General features: G+C 44.6%; 1 protein-coding gene across 1 annotated transcript in view; it reads left to right on the top strand.

Moving 5' to 3' along the window:
* The first annotated feature begins 1,543 nt into the window (after positions 1–1,543).
* The window catches only part of Oprk1 (opioid receptor kappa 1), a 30,018-nt gene continuing 14,541 nt past the window's right edge, over positions 1,544–17,020 (top strand). The window contains exons 1-2 of the mRNA XM_038347711.1: positions 1,544–1,800; positions 12,215–12,567. Of these exons, the coding sequence (XP_038203639.1) occupies positions 1,544–1,800; positions 12,215–12,567 (610 nt within the window). The remainder of the gene's footprint in view (positions 1,801–12,214; positions 12,568–17,020) is intronic.

The raw sequence follows: 17,020 nt of genomic DNA, 5'->3' as shown, positions 1-17,020 counted from the left end.
CAATAGGAACCTGGTTTGTCTAAGAACCTTGGAAGCCCTGGAAAATGCAAGTGCCTTACCCTTGGGTGACTGCAGTCCTTCTCTTCTGAACCGTCCTTTGGGACCCAGCCCTGGATCCCCACCTGAACGTTGCCCCCCACGCCCTGGGTCTTTTCTACTCAACAGACTCTGACAGAGACATTTGGATTTTCAGTTACTTTCACACAGTGGAAACTGAGTTTCTGCACAAAGGTTTGGGTTCTCTGCATTTGTTAGAGGAGGCAAGAACTTCACGACTGGAGATTAATTTAAGAAAGAGTTGCTGTCCTGCTCCACAGGGGGGTCTGGGTGAGGGTAATCATAGGCAATAATGTTAGTGCCTGTAAGGTACAGTCCACTTGCACCCTGCCATGCTAAACAGACAGAAGGACAGAGACTTTCTATTTATACATCTTAAACCACTAGTTCTATATGACCAGTTTGATTCTGACTAGATTATTTTGCAACTTTATTGGATCCTGAATAAATAAAATTCAATACTACCACGATTAGTCCCCTGGCCTAAAAAGGGTCTGGTCCTGTGAACTATGAAGACACGAAATTCCAAACACATTGTGCATTCACTCCAATGGTCTCATTAACTCTGGTCACTGCATGGGCGCTCTTATCTGTTAATGGACCAGAGCTAAATGCTGGGCTGCCCGCCTGCCCGCCTGCCCGCCCGCCTGGCCGCCGGGAAACTGCATCGCTGAGGGAGGAAGCAAAGCGGTGTGCAGCTGGGGAAGTTGGAATTGTTGAGAGCCGGCAGCGCAGCCACGGGGGCCTTGGCTAGGCTCTGAGGGGGTGGGGAGGGGGATGAGATCTCTCTGGCGGGGCGGGGTGGGGGAGGGGGACAACTAGCCCGGCTGCTCTCAATCTGCCGGTCGCTTCCGCCCCTTCATGGCTGCATCCCACCCAGCCGAGCCTCCTCCAGTTGTGGAAGCCACGCACTGAGCAGCGGGGACGTGGACCCATCAAGGCAGAACAACCCCGGGAACTAGAGTGGTACCTGGGAGTCTGACAAGGACTTGGGAGAGGTCGCCTGTCAGGGATCGGGAGGTGAGCTTGGGGCTCTCAGAGCACAGTGGTTGATTGTTGCTCTCAGGCTCAGTGAATCTGGGTGGCGGGGCTCTTCTTGCAGTTGCAAAGGCACACAGGCAGGGTGGACAGTGCCTGAGGGCAACGTGCACCCTCAGGATTCCTGGAACGTGCAAATGCTCTCAGTTTATCAGTGGGAGTGTGTGTGTGTGTGTGTGTGTGCGCGCGCGCGCGCGCGCGCGCGCGCGCGGTGGTGGGGGCGTTAAGTTTTGAAGGGGGGTGCCACCAAGAGGCCAATCATCCAAGCCCCTTCCTTTGGATGAGCGCCCACAGACTGAGACTGAGTTGAGGGGTTGCGAGCTCCCGCCTGCCAGCCGTGCATGCCTCCCCTGCACAGGCAAAGTTTGTCTCTCTGGGATCAGTCTGTCCTCGGCTCCCTCAGCCCCACAGATATCACTGCTCCTCCCTTTCCAGCTGCAGCCCTCACATGGAGTCCCCGGTCCAGATCTTCCGCGGGGAGCCAGGCCCCACCTGCGCCCCAAGTGCTTGCCTACTCCCCAACAGCAGTGCTTGGTTCCCTAACTGGGTAGAATCGGACAGGAACGGCAGCATGGACTCAGAAGAGCAGCCACTGGAGACGGCGCACGTTTCCCCAGCCATCCCTATCATCATCACCGCTGTCTATTCAGTTGTGTTCGTGGTGGGTTTGGTGGGCAACTCGCTGGTCATGTTTGTCATCATTCGGTGAGTGCGGGGACAGGGTGTGGTGGTGGCATGGGTGGGGAGTTGATAGTGTGTATGTGTGTAGGAGTGAGCCAGCCAGGTGTGGGATCTCTTCGGTGCAGGGTTCTGAAGACTCTCCAAGGTGACATCTTACAAGAATTTCCCGGGAGAGTTTGTATGGAACTGTGGGCTTCACACAGGGCAAACCCAAGGTACCTTTAGGATTTAAGAGCTGCTTGCCTGTCAAAGTAGAGGCTCTAACCTCTGCCTGAGAGAGCGCTGTGGGAAAGTGCCAGGGTTCCGATGACAAGGTCATCCCCTGGTAAATATAAGAGAACATGTATGCAAGTCTTTTCTTGCTTACCTGCTTTGGATCGAAGCACTTTACTGCCCTGTGTAAATATTTCTTTAAATAAATTCCAGGCCCACCAACTGCAGTGGAGATAATTCAGAATTTTCTGTGACTCATCAGACTGGTGTTGTGGCTTATCAAATGAAAACCAATATTCTACTTAGTGGATATCCACTAGCAAGATTTTGCAGTGCCCAGGAACAAACACAATAAGTGTGCTAAGCAAGTACTCTACTTCTGAGCTGTTTGTTTAGCCCTTGGCTTTTTGACACAAGTTCTTTCTGTGCAGCCCAGGCGGGCTTTGAATTCATTCTGTAGTTCCGGCTGCTCTCAAATTCCCATCTTCCTGCCTCCAAAAATCTGAGTGCTAGGATCATAGCCCTGGGCCATGATACTCAGTTCATAGAGGCCCCCATTTCCCCCTCTGCAGCCCTACATCCTCTGAGCTTTGGCTGCTTCGTAGATTAGTTTCTTCTGATCAAATCCTCCGTGGCCTCATAGATCTCTTCTGCCCTCTTGGAATATTCTCCTTATTACTCAAACAGAGAGACAGAACCAGTGGTATATGTGTATGCTAAAAGAATGCACACAAGGAATTGTTTTATTCCATTGTGAGGTGAGCAGGCGTCTGAAATCTGTAAAGCAAGAAGCCAGAAGGGCTAGATGATATGCCCGGGGAGAAATTCTTCCGTGGTGAGCCTCAGTTATACTCTTAGTGCTGTCTCTGATTCAGCTGCCTGGCCTTGTGCTCATTATTGCTTCCCCTACTTAAGGTCAACTGAATCTAGGCTAAGACCTCCTACAGAAACCCTTCACAGTAACACTCAGATGAAGAAGTTTGAAGAAATAAAAATGTGTGAAGACCTAGAAGCCACCGTCTGGCTGAGGAGAACCTTAAACCTACTGACACCCACCCCCATGGCTTCCTTCTTTTTTCCCCTTCCTTCCTTCCTTCCTTCCTTCCTTCCTTCCTTCCTTCCTTCCTTCCTTCCTTCCTCCCTCCCTCCCTCCCTCCTTCTCTTCCTCCCTCCCTCCCTCCCTCCCTCCCTCCCTCCCTCCTTTTCTTTTTGTGGCCATGATCATCAGGAATGTGATGAAAAACCCCAAACATACTCTCCTCTCTCTCTCTCTCTCTCTCTCTCTCTCTCTCTCGCTCTCTTTTTCTCTTACTCCCCCTACAGTTATCCATCCTTACCAAAAACCCCCCCCCCCCCCCCCGCCATTCTGGATGGCTACCTGATGATCTAACATGCACTGCTGAATTTCTAGACCTGCCTGGATGATTCTGACAGGGCTACCATTACAGAACGCTATAGACTAGGTGGCTTCCATAACAGAACATTTTATCTCACAGTTTTAGATGCAGAAAGCCCAAGGTTAAAATGTACTAGGTCAGAATTTTCTGGAATCTCTTTTTGACTTGTCATCCCTCTCTGCATCTGTCATCTCCAAGTGATCAAATGGACTTTTTTCTGAATGTGACTATGTCCTAGCCTCTAATAAAGACATCAGCCATATGAGCTGATGTGTGATCTCACTGGATCTTAATGACTTCTTTGATGGTCATGTCTCCAGTCACATTCTGATGTGCCAGCCATTCGGACACCAAAATATGAAGCTCGGCCTGTGACTCTAACCCATCACTTTCCATTCTTCTAGAGCACTTCCTTCCAGTTTCAAATTCTGCATGAATTACTTTTATAATCTATTTGATCAAAAGTTCACTCTTAATGAAGGTACATTTCTTTGTCAATTAATTTTAAGGATAAGCAAAGAAATTTTACAGAGAAAAACAAAGCAAAAATGAGTAATTCGTCAGGCCTTGGTGACAGGCTGAGCCTTTTCCTTTTATCAGGTTTCAGGAATTTGCAGCCAGGGCTTGGCTCACTTCCAGACTTGCTCTGGAATAGAGGACATTTGCTTCTTTGGAGCTCAAGCATCGCTGTGTTGAAAGTTCCCCCAAAGAGTCATCTTGAAAGAGGCTTAAAGGTAACTATGGAAGGACTACTGCTACGGAAAAGGCTGCATTTCCCAAGCTCAAATTTATTGATCCACCCAAAATTCCTGAGCACGGAGCTTGATTGTCATGAAGAAACCAATTTACTCACCTACAAATAAGAGGAAAAAGTTTACTTTTCCTTAAGCGACGATGCAGAAATTCTATAGTTCACTCTGCTTACGTCATCTTAAGTTTGGGACAGATACTGGCTTATTTAGATTATCTCTGAGCCAGTCTAGACTGTATGACCAAACTGTGTGGCTGAACTGAATAAGAGTGGGAAGGAATACGATGACCCAGCTGGAGAGTCTGCAGTAGCAATGTGTCTTCTATGTCAGTTCTTTCACCCCCTCCAGAGTCCCAGTAATCCCTGCACTAGATGTCCTTGTCTTCCAGAGTCTCATGGGTATCAGCTTGACTCCTTTTACATATTGCAGACCATTGCAGAGGAGCATAAAGAGAGCTGGTGGACAGCGTGGCTGGTCACATCCCATGCACCACTGCTCCCTCCTGCAACTTTATCCTGTGAACCAATATGCTCTCATTTTTCTGCGTCCTGTCTGGGAACCAACATTAACATTCCCTGTTATGCAAGAAGAGCAAAAGCAACCTCGGAAATTAAGAGCCCATCTTTTTTTTTCCCTTCAATTATTTTGTACATGTTTAAGAATCTCTCAAAAGAGAGCTAGTTTCATGGCAGCTTCTTGTGTGGATTAGTTAAAACTATTTTCTCTCAGTGGAGTATGTGAGCTCAATGAAGTATGGATCCTGCACAGCCATTTCAGGACAGAAGCTAAACAGCCACAGTAAGATAAAGAGGATGGGGAATGGAGGGAGGAAGGGAGGAAAGAAGTCAGCTGGGCTGGGATCATAGCCCTGCAATCACAGCTACCTGATAGGTTGAAACAGGAGAAATGTGAGCTCAAGGCCTGTTTGGACAACTTAGTGAGGGTAAAATAAATCTCAAAATAAAAACTAAAATACAGAGCTGGAGGAAATGCCTCTGTTTGGGCACTTAGTGAGCACACATAGCGCCCCAGCGCCATAGAAAAGAAAGCCAGAAATGTGCTGCAGAGCTCTTCCTGAGTGAGCAGCCCACCGACAAAGCCTTCTAACTGCTCCCACATGGCATTCTCCTGACTCTCCTTTCTTTCCTGGCATCTGCCTTGGGGCTGGTTTCAGGCTAGTTTGTGTCTTCCTGGGAGGGAAGAATCCTCTCCACTAGCTATTGAAATGCATCCTCAGTGGCAGTATCTTCCTGGGAACTGTGTGGGTGGCACCTCCTTCACCTTAGCTTGACTTCTGGATGCAGGCAGACATGGTTGCCCCTGGAGGCTCTGTTCTTGGCTACAAATCTACAATTCTGTGGCTGTGAGACAGCTGCCCTTCTAGGATAGGAGGGATTTCAGTGGGACATGTAATATAAGCTTAGGATTATATCAAGAGCTTTGATGGTAACAATTGCTTGCTCTTCACCTTCTCTTTAAAAGGGCATGCCAGTTTATGTCATAGATAAAGAAAATTTGTAGAAGAAAAGTAGTTGGTGGTGGTTTTTGTTTTTGAGACAGTCTCTAAATTCTCTACACTCCCCTCAAACTACTATCTGCTTACTTCAGCCGAGCAAGGACTGGAGTAGCAGCCCTGTACTACCAAACCTCATAGGAGAATGGATTTGAAGAATGGAGTTAATGCTGCAGAACTCTTGTGGGCTATTGTTTGTTCATTTATGTGACACTTACTATCCAAAGTTTTCATAAGGTCAGAATTTTCATAAGAGACTTAAATCTTTGCTTATGTCAAGTCTTCAGACTTCTGTATGAAGCCATAGAAATAATTTTAAATACATGCCTTTTGGTACCCAGATAGCTGTGCCTGACTGCACATGCTGGAATTTGTGTTACAATACCAAGAGGAAGGGATGAGCTCTTCCCAGCCACTGACTACTCCAGTGAAATTGCTTCTTGGGCATTCCCCATCCTCCTTAAGGGGCCACAGTTTTGCTGGGACAGCCTGCCCAGCTGCAATGCTTAGCTTAGGATTGTCACTGTACTCGGTTGCCTGCGTGCTCAGGTGTGATGCTTGCCCTAGGGTTGCTCTTGTACTTGGTTACCTGTGTGGTTACCTGAGCAAGTACACTATCTAGTGTTCCTGTTTCATTTTCCTGTGCTGGCTCTGTGCACAAGGGTGAACACTGCAAACACGCTGGCTCCAATGGGAATGAGGTTGCACACAGGGACCTGTGGACTGAGGCAATGTCAGACACAGCTCAGAGGCAAGGACCACATTTCCTTTCTTTTCAGAAATGAACAAACTACTACTGCCTCTTAGTAAGCAACCATGATTTCAATAGCAAGTAATCCAGAAGGATGTTTAACAAATTAATTTTATTGAGATGAACTGAAGATATCCGGAGAATTTAATGATGCAAACTCATTATGTTTTTAAGTCATTCAGCTGAGAAGTCAGATCAGGACCATCTTCATCCCTAATCATTTTAATTTTATTTAATGTCTTAAAAGAGACTTTTCTAAACTAATAGTTGAGTTCACAGAAAACTTGAAAGAAAGGCATAAATGTTCTACGTACCCTGACCCTCACAGGCAGTCTTTCCACCATCAATCAATGTCCTGCTTCAACCAGAAGGAGACAACTGACCTCCCTGCGCAGACTCAGGATTGTCACCCAGACTCCAAAGTTGGCACTGGGATTGTTTCACCCTATCAGGTTCCACTGAGGTCTAACTGACTACTGAAAATGACTTGTGTTGAAGGTGTGTTTAGGTCATTTGTACTTAAAGTTCATTTTAAAATGTTGCTTAAAAGCCTGCATGTTGGAGATGTCATTCACTTAAAGTGCTGCTGCTCAGAGGCAGTAGGATATTTAAGAGGTATGACACAATGTAAGAAAGTGAGGTTGCAGGACCTTGAAGGAGAGATTGTGGGGTGCATACATGAGCTCTTGCTCTCTCTTTCTCCCCTCTCCCCCACTGCGGTCTGAGGTAAACAGGCCTCCTTTAACAGGGCATACTGAGCCGTCATGACCATCTTCAAACAAATGGGCCAATAGTGAACTGAAAGCTCCCAAACTGGAAGCCAAGACAAGCTTTCCTCGTTACAGATTGATTACCTCCGGTATTTTGTTACTGTGACAGAAGACTAACATTGTTTAAGACATGTATGTACTGTGAAATGTTTAGCATTAACAAACACCTGCAATACCACACAGAGCTGCTTCTCTGAGAGTGCCAGTTATAGGAGGCACACTTAAGAATTTTCAGATCCACACTATAGTAAGTAATTATAGACATCATTTATACATTTTTTTCCCTCCAAAGTGAATTCATCTTGTAACAGAGGATTTGTACCTTTGGCCAATGTCTCCTCATTTACCCACCCTTTTATATCATAAGCACAGAAGCTAGCATGTTATGCAACCTGGAAAACATGCCCAAATGTAGCGAGTACATCATTCTTGTTGGCAGTGCAAAAGAAAGCCCACCCACCACTTGCTTGCCTCTTGTCATATTTGTCTCCTACTGCTTGCTCAAAAGGACTGTGTTTCCCTGAGGCTGCACAGCTTTCCTCCTACTGAGTCTGAATGTGGGCAGTGCCAGTGTTGGAAGATAGATGCCAGATCCATGGTTTTAGTGGAGATGTACTTTTCATTACGTTGGTACCAAGGTTTGGGTTTCTGCTATGTCACTGGCTAATTGTGGAACAAGTTACCTGTTCCTTTGAATTCATTCGTTGCCACCCTCCACCTCCAAATCACTAGAGTAGGCTCTTCACACCTGAAGACTCTGTCTTTGTAGTTTCAACCAAATGTCCTTAGGCCTGTCTTGGTTTCTGTCTGTACCAAATCTGTGCCATTTAACAAACTAACAGAAACAATAACACCCTCCCAAACACTGAGTATAACTACTATTGAAATTGCATTTGTGAACACACAGAGGGAAAGAAGCAAGAAACCAGGAAAATCTGCACAGATTGGTAAGAGAGAGAACCTGATGGGAACTTGAGCTTACCAGGTGATAGGGACACAGAGATACGTTTGGTGTCCAGTATCCTTTGCAGGAGATAGTGAGGAGATAGATAGACTTTCTGGGGGAGTGATGGGAGAGGAGACTGGATGGGTGGGAACAGTGGTGTTGGGCCAGTGGAGAGCTATGACCCATCAAGAACAAAACTCTTTTATGCACTTACTAGTGACTTACCAAGTGTGAGATGGTGCTTTAAGAGCTGCATATGAGCTGGCAAAGTTGTGGTGATGGTTAGATCTCACACACACACACACACACACACACAGTCACACAGCAGGGGCCTGCCCCATGATAAGTGCTTAGGAGATGGTGGCCTCTAGCATCATTACCAAGGCAGCTGCTGCTCTGCTTGTTAATTGTAATAACCTCCCATGGCCCTGCCCTAACGACCTATAGTATAGCCCTGTGTTTCTTGAGGACCCTTGGAATCCATGTCTACCGGGTAAAGAACCTCTGCCCTCTTCTTGGTCTGTCTTTCTCCTTCTGTCCGGTGTACAGTATTGTGACCCAGGGTTTTAGCTCTGTGGAGATTAGCGAGGAGAAACCCCTGTATTTGCCCTTTAGTGCCATATGCTCCTGAGATGTGGATGTTAAAAAGAGCAACCATTTGCAGTCAACCCGCCTTCAGCTTCTGCACACAAGCCAAAACTTCCCACCTTGATGGTGACATTTTACTTTAAACGCTTGCAAATTTCTGTAAAGCATTGTGGTTGAAATGGAGAAAAATCATATTCTATTTCAAGAAAAAAAAAGCTATGTTTTCTCTTCAGTGGACATAAAATGTTAGACTGGCTAACATTTAGTCATAGTTAATTATAAGCACCTCCTGGGGGCTCTGCCAGAATCTTTGATTGTAGAGGTCTTGGTTTCCACTTAGATGTTCATGGAATCCAGCACAGTGTACTTCCCCGAAGACTGTTAATTCTATTGAATTTGTGGCTCATTCTTTCCTTTAGTTCTGCTTGTGAGCTCTCTATCCCATTAGTGTGGCAGGTTTCTAAGCACCTGTCTGCAGGCTGGAGCCCTGCCCTGTTCTTCAGAGCAAGGTCTGTCTCTGTGCTGCACAGATCACTCAAGCCCACATGTCTTCAGTAGATGTGAAAAGGCATAAATCTCCAAGGCAGTTTGAAGGGCAGGGGTGAGAATCAAGTAAGACAAATGGAAGTCATAACACTAGATTTTTGAAAGTTATTTGGGAACTGGAATGACAGCTGTAGGAATACATAACTTGATTTCTAACTCCTGGATGGAAGTTTCTGCACTTTAATTTGTATTTATATCACTTGAAGATTTTTAAAAAGAGAATCACATGATTCTTAGTTGCCTCATTTGTAGAACAGCAATATTAGGCTCTACCACACGGAGTTACTGAGAGGCCTAAGTGAGATAAAGTCTACATTCCCGATGGAAAGCTTTTTGAAATGAGTGCTCACTGTGCTTGCTGTCTGTGCTCAGTTCTTTTTTTCTGAACTCCGATGACATGATGTGGAGTCTTTCTAAATTATTTAGATTTATACAGTTTTGTGCATCTATTGCTTATAAATACTTTGAAAAGCTAAACACCAGATTTCACCCAACATTCTATGATGACTTTGGATCCAGATCTTATTTCATTTTAGTATTATTGCACTTGGGTTTTTCTACGCCAGAGCTCAAGTTTCATTTGACCACCATCTTTGTATTCAAGCTAAATTGGGTAAAGTGGACATGAGCGTCATCTGGAAGCTACACCCAGCTTTGTTTTCTGGGATTGCTATTAGATTCACCCCAGATATGAAAGGGAGGGGAGAAAGGGTTGGGGCATGGGATATAAATCAGACACGATTGCTGGGAAAAGGGAGAAATACATTTTGCCTCAGGCCCCAAAGTTACCTTTGGAATGCTGTGCAGTGAGCTTGCATTTTGTACACAAGGAAACTGAGGTTTATTTATTAGGTCCTTGCTATTCTCCGGACCTTGAACATTGCTCAAAGATCTGTGTGTTGAACATTTAGCGTTAGACCCTTAATGGATGCAGGCTTAAATGGGATCTTGGGACCTCATGCTCCTCTTCATATTCTTCACTACTGGTAAAACGAATGGCTCTGCTCTGCTGTGCTCTGCTGTGCATGCCTGTCTAGATGTGCTGCCTTACCACTGACCTGTAGCTACAGGAGCAGCAAGACTTTGTAATAGAACCTCCAAGAAAGGGAATGGAATTGAATGGAATTAATACTTTCTACAGACAAGTTGACTAGCTCAGGTATTTGTCATCATGATACAAAACTGACTAATTCCCCCTAGTGAAGTCTGTCTGTTGACTGGAAGGGAGAAAATTGAAGATCATGACCCTGGTATATCTAATTTTATAAAGCAAAGTATGGCAGTGCATGTTCATGAAGACACAGGAACTTCAGAGACTCTAAACACAAGAGTAGATACACAAGCTACACCAGCTGAAACTTCCAATAATATCAGAGATTTTTCTTAGGGGAACTCGAAGGAGTAGGAGTTATGTCTATAACCTGTATTTTTCATACATAAAATCACATTTTAAAACAGGCAATATTCAAATGTATTGCAGTCTATATTTTCTCATTAGAAACATTACTTTCATAACTGTGCTTTGCTTAGTTATCTGTGCTTTTAGAAAGATATTATGAGTATTTGGTTATAAAGTCTTAAAAGCTTTCTGATACATATAGGCCATTTAATATTTGAGTTAAATGTCCAAAGGTGTAATGTGTTTCCCCACTTCCCTGAGTAGATCACTCATTTACAAATGAACCACAGAGGAAAACAGAACTTGCTAGCTTTATTACTATTCCTTGTAATGCCCTCCCACCCAGCCAATAACATACTCTGTTTCTCACAAGAAGAGAAGGAGGAAATGAAAGGCAGTGGATGCTGAGGGTAGAATACATCCATGCCTGCCACATGTGTTTAGCCAGACTTCCCAGTGGCCTCTCTCCTAGGCTCCCAGCTTTCTATCCTTGTGTATCAGAAACTGACTCAGGAAGTTGAGACTCGGGACTGTGACTTCACCTTGGGCAACACCATCCCATTTCTATGTTATCACTGACAGCAGGGTGTTTTCATGAGGAAATGTATGTGTCTAGGAGCACAGGGTGCATTCATTGAGATGAAGTTTACATTCTGAGGTACACGGAAAGGAATTAACACACTGTTTTTCTTCTTGGCTTCAGAGAGGTGAAGCACTATGGGTATTTACTGCTCAATGGATTCTGGAGGAAGTATTCCTTCAAGGAACGACTCTTTGGTTGTTGATTCAGATTTAAGGGAAAATGGTGTTACTCTGAGTTTTGTGTTGTAGTGTAGAGAATAATTTCAGCTTCCAGGCAGTCTTGCCAACTCAACTTGAACATTATTGTCGCTTTGACTGAAAAGTGAGACAACTGTACACTTTAAAAACCTGTCTAGGACTGGGATAGAGAAAGACAGAATTCATTTTTATCTACTGTGATGTTGCTGTATCAAATATAACTCATCTTGTTCTGTCTTGTTTATATACTACACTTAAAATGACAAGTTGGTGGCATATTGGTTAGCAGAAATCAATGACTCTAATTGTGCTTTGGCCTCTACTGCTGGATACATTTTAAAATTGAACACCATTTTGTACTTTCAAAGGTAATAATAAAAGTAAATAATTACAGCGATTGATTTGTCAAAATAACTATGAAGGGAAAAGGGTTTGCATTATACAAACAAAAGAAAAGTATTTCAAAAATACTTAATATAAGACCTCTCTGAAGGATTAAAATAAATCATCAACTATGACATGAAGACCTCTGTGTATTTTAGTCTGTCTGTGTATTCATCTATTTATTGATCTGTACTTTCTTCATTCTCTTTTTTATTTAAATATTTTGAGCAAAGCACTAAAACCTTAATCAAACCTTTTACAGTATGCACATGCAATACCTGCAAAAGGAACAAGTAAGTGCATAGCAAAATCAATCATCCAGTGACTGCCGCTAACATTCACGCTCTGGGTTTAAGTTGCAGAGCTGGAAGGAACTGACATTTTTTTCTTATCATTTAGATACACGAAGATGAAGACAGCAACCAATATATACATTTTTAACCTGGCTTTGGCAGATGCTTTGGTTACTACCACCATGCCCTTCCAGAGTGCCGTCTACTTGATGAATTCCTGGCCTTTTGGGGATGTTCTGTGCAAAATTGTAATTTCCATAGACTACTACAACATGTTCACCAGCATATTCACCTTGACCATGATGAGTGTGGATCGCTACATTGCTGTGTGTCACCCCGTGAAAGCCTTGGATTTCCGCACACCTTTGAAAGCCAAGATCATCAACATCTGCATTTGGCTTCTGTCGTCATCTGTTGGCATATCAGCGATCGTCCTGGGAGGCACCAAAGTCAGAGAAGGTAACATCTATTGCTTTCATGCCACTTATAAAAATAGAATTTTTGATTAGATAAACTTTTTTTTTTATTTTGGGAACTAGTGGAACACGTATCTATTGGGAAACAAGCAAACAAAAAGTAATTTATAATTTATAAATCCACGGAGGATTAGAAACAGAAAATTTTTTTTCTTTTCACCTCCAAACCTGGAGTGGGGCGATGACAGTGCCAGAGCACAGACACCCAGAAGTCTCAGATCTTTAAAGCGCTTGGTGATGCTGGAGGAACTGTAAACCCAGGGAGGGAAAACTATACACGCTGGCTTCCTTTTTATTTCTTCTCTTCCCTTTCTTTCCACAGAAGCTTTTGTGACACGGAGATTTAGTGTACCATTTTACAAAACACACTTTGGAAACGAGTAGCTCAGACATTCGTATTTTAACTAGTGATGTGGTAAACCAACCAGAAAGTGAGTGTGAAAATCCTGACACAATTTCTGTTGGTCATAAGAAGAAAAGTGTGTTCACAAAAGGTCTTCTAACTGCCACTGAATCCCGTCATACTCATTACTCTTATGACGGGGAGAAAATGCAGTCTGGAAGGGTATGAAGTAAGGAACCAAAGGCAAGAAAGTTTTGAAATTGCAACCTAGCAAACCCATGGCTTCCCTTCTTTTTCTTCCCAACAAGGGATTAAATTATTAAACACATATGTGAGATCTTTGTCCTTTCCACTTTAAGGTTATTCCTCATATATCTTTTCTTCATTGGCTTAGGTCAGCTCATAATCAGGTTCACAGGTGCTTACAATTCTTGCTCTATGTAAACAGGGAAACTACTCTCATCAAATTGGGGTGCCTGGCTTAATCGAGCTGGAGTGTGACCTAGCTTAGGCTGACCTGCAACTAAGGTGAGAACCACTGTCTCAAGAGTTTTGCTTTTGAAGCTATGGAAAATATGCTTGATCTTAATAGAGATTTCCTAGAGAGGAGCAGGTAAACAGCCTTTGAACTGTATAAATACTGCTTAATGCTCTTGCAGGTGTCCAGATGAATCCTTTTATTAGCGAGCTTTGTAGTACCTGTGTGTACAGATAATTGAACATGTGTAGCAAGGACTTAGGAACAGGACAGGTACTAAAAGCAGTGCTTATCTTACATGGTCCAGGCATGGGTGACCTTTGCTCATTCTAGATGGTTTATTTTAGAAAAATTTTAGGGTCACAGCAAAATTGAAATGCAAAGTAGAGTTCCAATCCGTCTCTTAACCGCACACTTGCACTGCCTCCATTATCAGCACCTCCACTGGAGTGGCACCCTTGTCACAGCCCAGTCTAAATTAACACATCGTCACCCACAATTGGCAGCTTATAATAAGGGGTTATTCTAGGTGTCATGTTCTCATGGCATTTTCCTCTGAACTGTGTTGCAAGTTCTCAACACAGCTACATCAGGTACTGGACTCTGACACTTGTCATCCAACAAGCAGTTGGGAAGATGAATAATCACACAGAAGAATTCGTTTTTTCATGACTACATTAAGGGGAGATAAATGGCAAGAAGCTCTTCTAGGGCTCAGGTGTCAGCACACACAAGTCCCATCCTGGAGCAATGCTGTGCACACGCTCAGATGAGAAGGGGCTTTGTGGCGATAGGTGATAGAGGACTTTCCCAGGGCAAATAGAGACCTGGTTTTACATTTTGTGTTCCACTTACAAAGTTAACTACTATATTACTTCTTTTTTCAATTAATTAATTAATTAATTAACTTTTAATTATTCCAAAGGCATTCCCAAAGGCAAACTTGTGTGCTCTACAGAGTCCAAGCAAATGCAATGATTATAGGCATGGCCTGCCACAGCTCCTGTGTTTCCCAGTTCCTCTGTCTTGCTCCAGCACTCAACATCTTATTCAGCTAATTCCTTATAAATTACACACACACACACACACACACACACACACACACACACACATACACACTTGTTCTGTTTCTCTAGAGAGCCCTGACTAATGCAGGGGAGGGAAAGTTGGTTTATAAAGCTTGAACATGTGATCAACAGTTGTCTTCCTGGGGAAACCTGGCTAGGAAGGATAAATAACTATAATTTGTTCTCTAGAACAAGAAAACAACCAAGAAAGGACTGTAATGATGTTTCCTCAAAATGCAGCAGATTTTATGGTGCCCGTCACAGGGTTGTTGGTGACATAGACAAGAGACAGATGGTTGGTTTGAGGTCTCACAAAGGTCCAGGCAGGCAGCAGGCCTCATAAAAGTTAAGAGTGTCTGGATTACCCAACAAGGATCAGCGACCTGCAGGGCAACTGGCGGTTCTCGCTGTGCTTTGTGGAAATGGGTTTGATTTGGCGCCATGCTGTCGGCTTCCCATGCCGCAGTTCTTACCTATGGGGTTCTCCGTGAGTACAAGACTCTACCAGCGGATCTGCGATGCACCTCAGTAAGTTACCAGGGTACTTAAGTGTAAACAAAAGCTGCTCAGAGTGGAACTGGGGTCAAACCGACATTGCTGTGTTTCCTTTAAAGTGATCCCAAACCAAAATGACCCCTCCAAACCATCATCACTTACGATTAAAAACACACGTGAGTTACACACACACACACACACACACACACACACTTACTCTATATAAGTGACACGTTACAAATACATACTTTTTAAATGTGTACATTAATTTTACGAGTTTTAAAACGGCAGGCACATTGATAGCAACTGCACGGCAAATTAGCACCTGTGCTTATCATCCTAGTCACCATTGAGTGGATACAGCTTTTATCAATTATACCTCAATAAGACTGAGTTGATATATAGCATGAAGTTTGCTGCACACCACACCCCCCGTGTCTGCGCTCGTGCGCTTGAACCCAGTTACTGAGTTTCGGGCAAGGGGCAGGAGGTTAAAATACACAAAGACTCACACAGATTGAGAGACAACAACACGGGTCATCCTTGAATTCCTCAAGAATGCCCCCTTTATTGTGTTCAGGGGCAGATTACATAGAGATAGCCATGCCCCAGCCAAACCCACCAGAAACCACTCTCCTGCCATCAGGAACTCCTGAAGGTTTCGTGCTCAGAACAGCGGTAGGCACTCAGATCAGGGGATTACAAGAAATTCAGGATCTGGGGTCTCACTGCTCCCAACATCTCCCCCCTAAATTTTTCATAAAACAGTGTCTGATCTTAAGTATTCGGGGGGATAAGGGGTCAGTATCTCCAGGTAACATGTACTTCGGGCACTGCTGTGGCATCCGCCAGGCTAGGCACCGACTGGGCTGAGGAAATGTGCCTTCCACCACAGCCACCTAGCAAAGCTCTGCTCCAGCTGCCTTCTAGCCCCAGCTGCATTCGTTCTGGGTCCAAACTGGTGCATGGAGTGGAGCAGAACTCAGGGAAGCAGGCTTGCTCTGCAACCACTGAAGGGGCCCCACTTAGGGAATTTGGGCATTATCAATCTGTCTGACTACTTCCTGCTGAGTTGGGACGCTGCATTCTTGGGGGTATTTACTACAATTTACTGCCATTTTCCAGTAGCTCTCAGATGCGGGTCAGGGTCGTGCTGTGCTTCTGCGCCTTGAGGCCCGCGCTGGAGTGGGCCTAGCGTTCTTGCCTTGTCGGTCCTCGAGGCAGGTCCCGGGGTTTGCATGCATGGCAGCCCCTCAGCGCTGGCCGCCTGGAGCCGCTTGGCCTTGGAGCCGCCGCTCACACTCCACTGCCAACATTTCAGGAGGTCTCGGGGATTCAAACCACATGAATATCGAATAAATCCTTAGGTTCTCATCGTCTGTGGAGACAAAAACAGAACCTTTTTTCCAAAGCATCAAGCTCTTAAGCCCATATTTTAAAGTCAAGATACCTTTCTTAGCAGTTGCTAGAATCAAATGTCTTTCTCCAGTCCAGAACACAAAAGACAACACAATCAACATATCATACATCTGTACACATTTATCTTTTAAAGCTATATACATTCTTTCTATCTTTTCCCAATACATAAGTCCCCTCCAGCCGGGGACAATCCTGTTCGTTTACCCCTCTTTCTCGGTTGGACTTCCTGGAACCAAAACCGAGCGAAGGACGTCAGGATTAACACATATACCCCAATCCACCCTTACCTTCTGAGGGCGACCTCTCAGCATTCCCTAGTTCCCTATATCTCAGCTGGGACCTCCAATTGCCGAAATCTTGGTGGAGACCTCCAATAGCCGCGCACGGCGCCCCCGTGTCTGCATTCACTGCGCTGGCACCCAGTTCGCGAGATTCGGGCAAGGGGCAGGAGGTTAAAATACACAGACAGACAGAAAGATCAACGACACGGGTCATCCTTGAATTCCCCAAGAATGCCCCCTTTATTGTGTTCAGGGGCAGATTATATAGAGATAGCCACGCCCCAGCCAAACCCACCAGAAACCACTCTCCTGCCATCAGGAACTCCTGAAGGTCTCGTGCCCAGAGCAGCTGT

Source organism: Arvicola amphibius, chromosome 11 (genome assembly GCF_903992535.2).
Source record: "Arvicola amphibius chromosome 11, mArvAmp1.2, whole genome shotgun sequence".
Classification (NCBI taxonomy): Eukaryota; Metazoa; Chordata; class Mammalia; order Rodentia; family Cricetidae; genus Arvicola; species Arvicola amphibius.
Note: the sequence above shows the minus strand (reverse complement) of the source record. Positions and strands in the feature narration are given on the sequence as shown.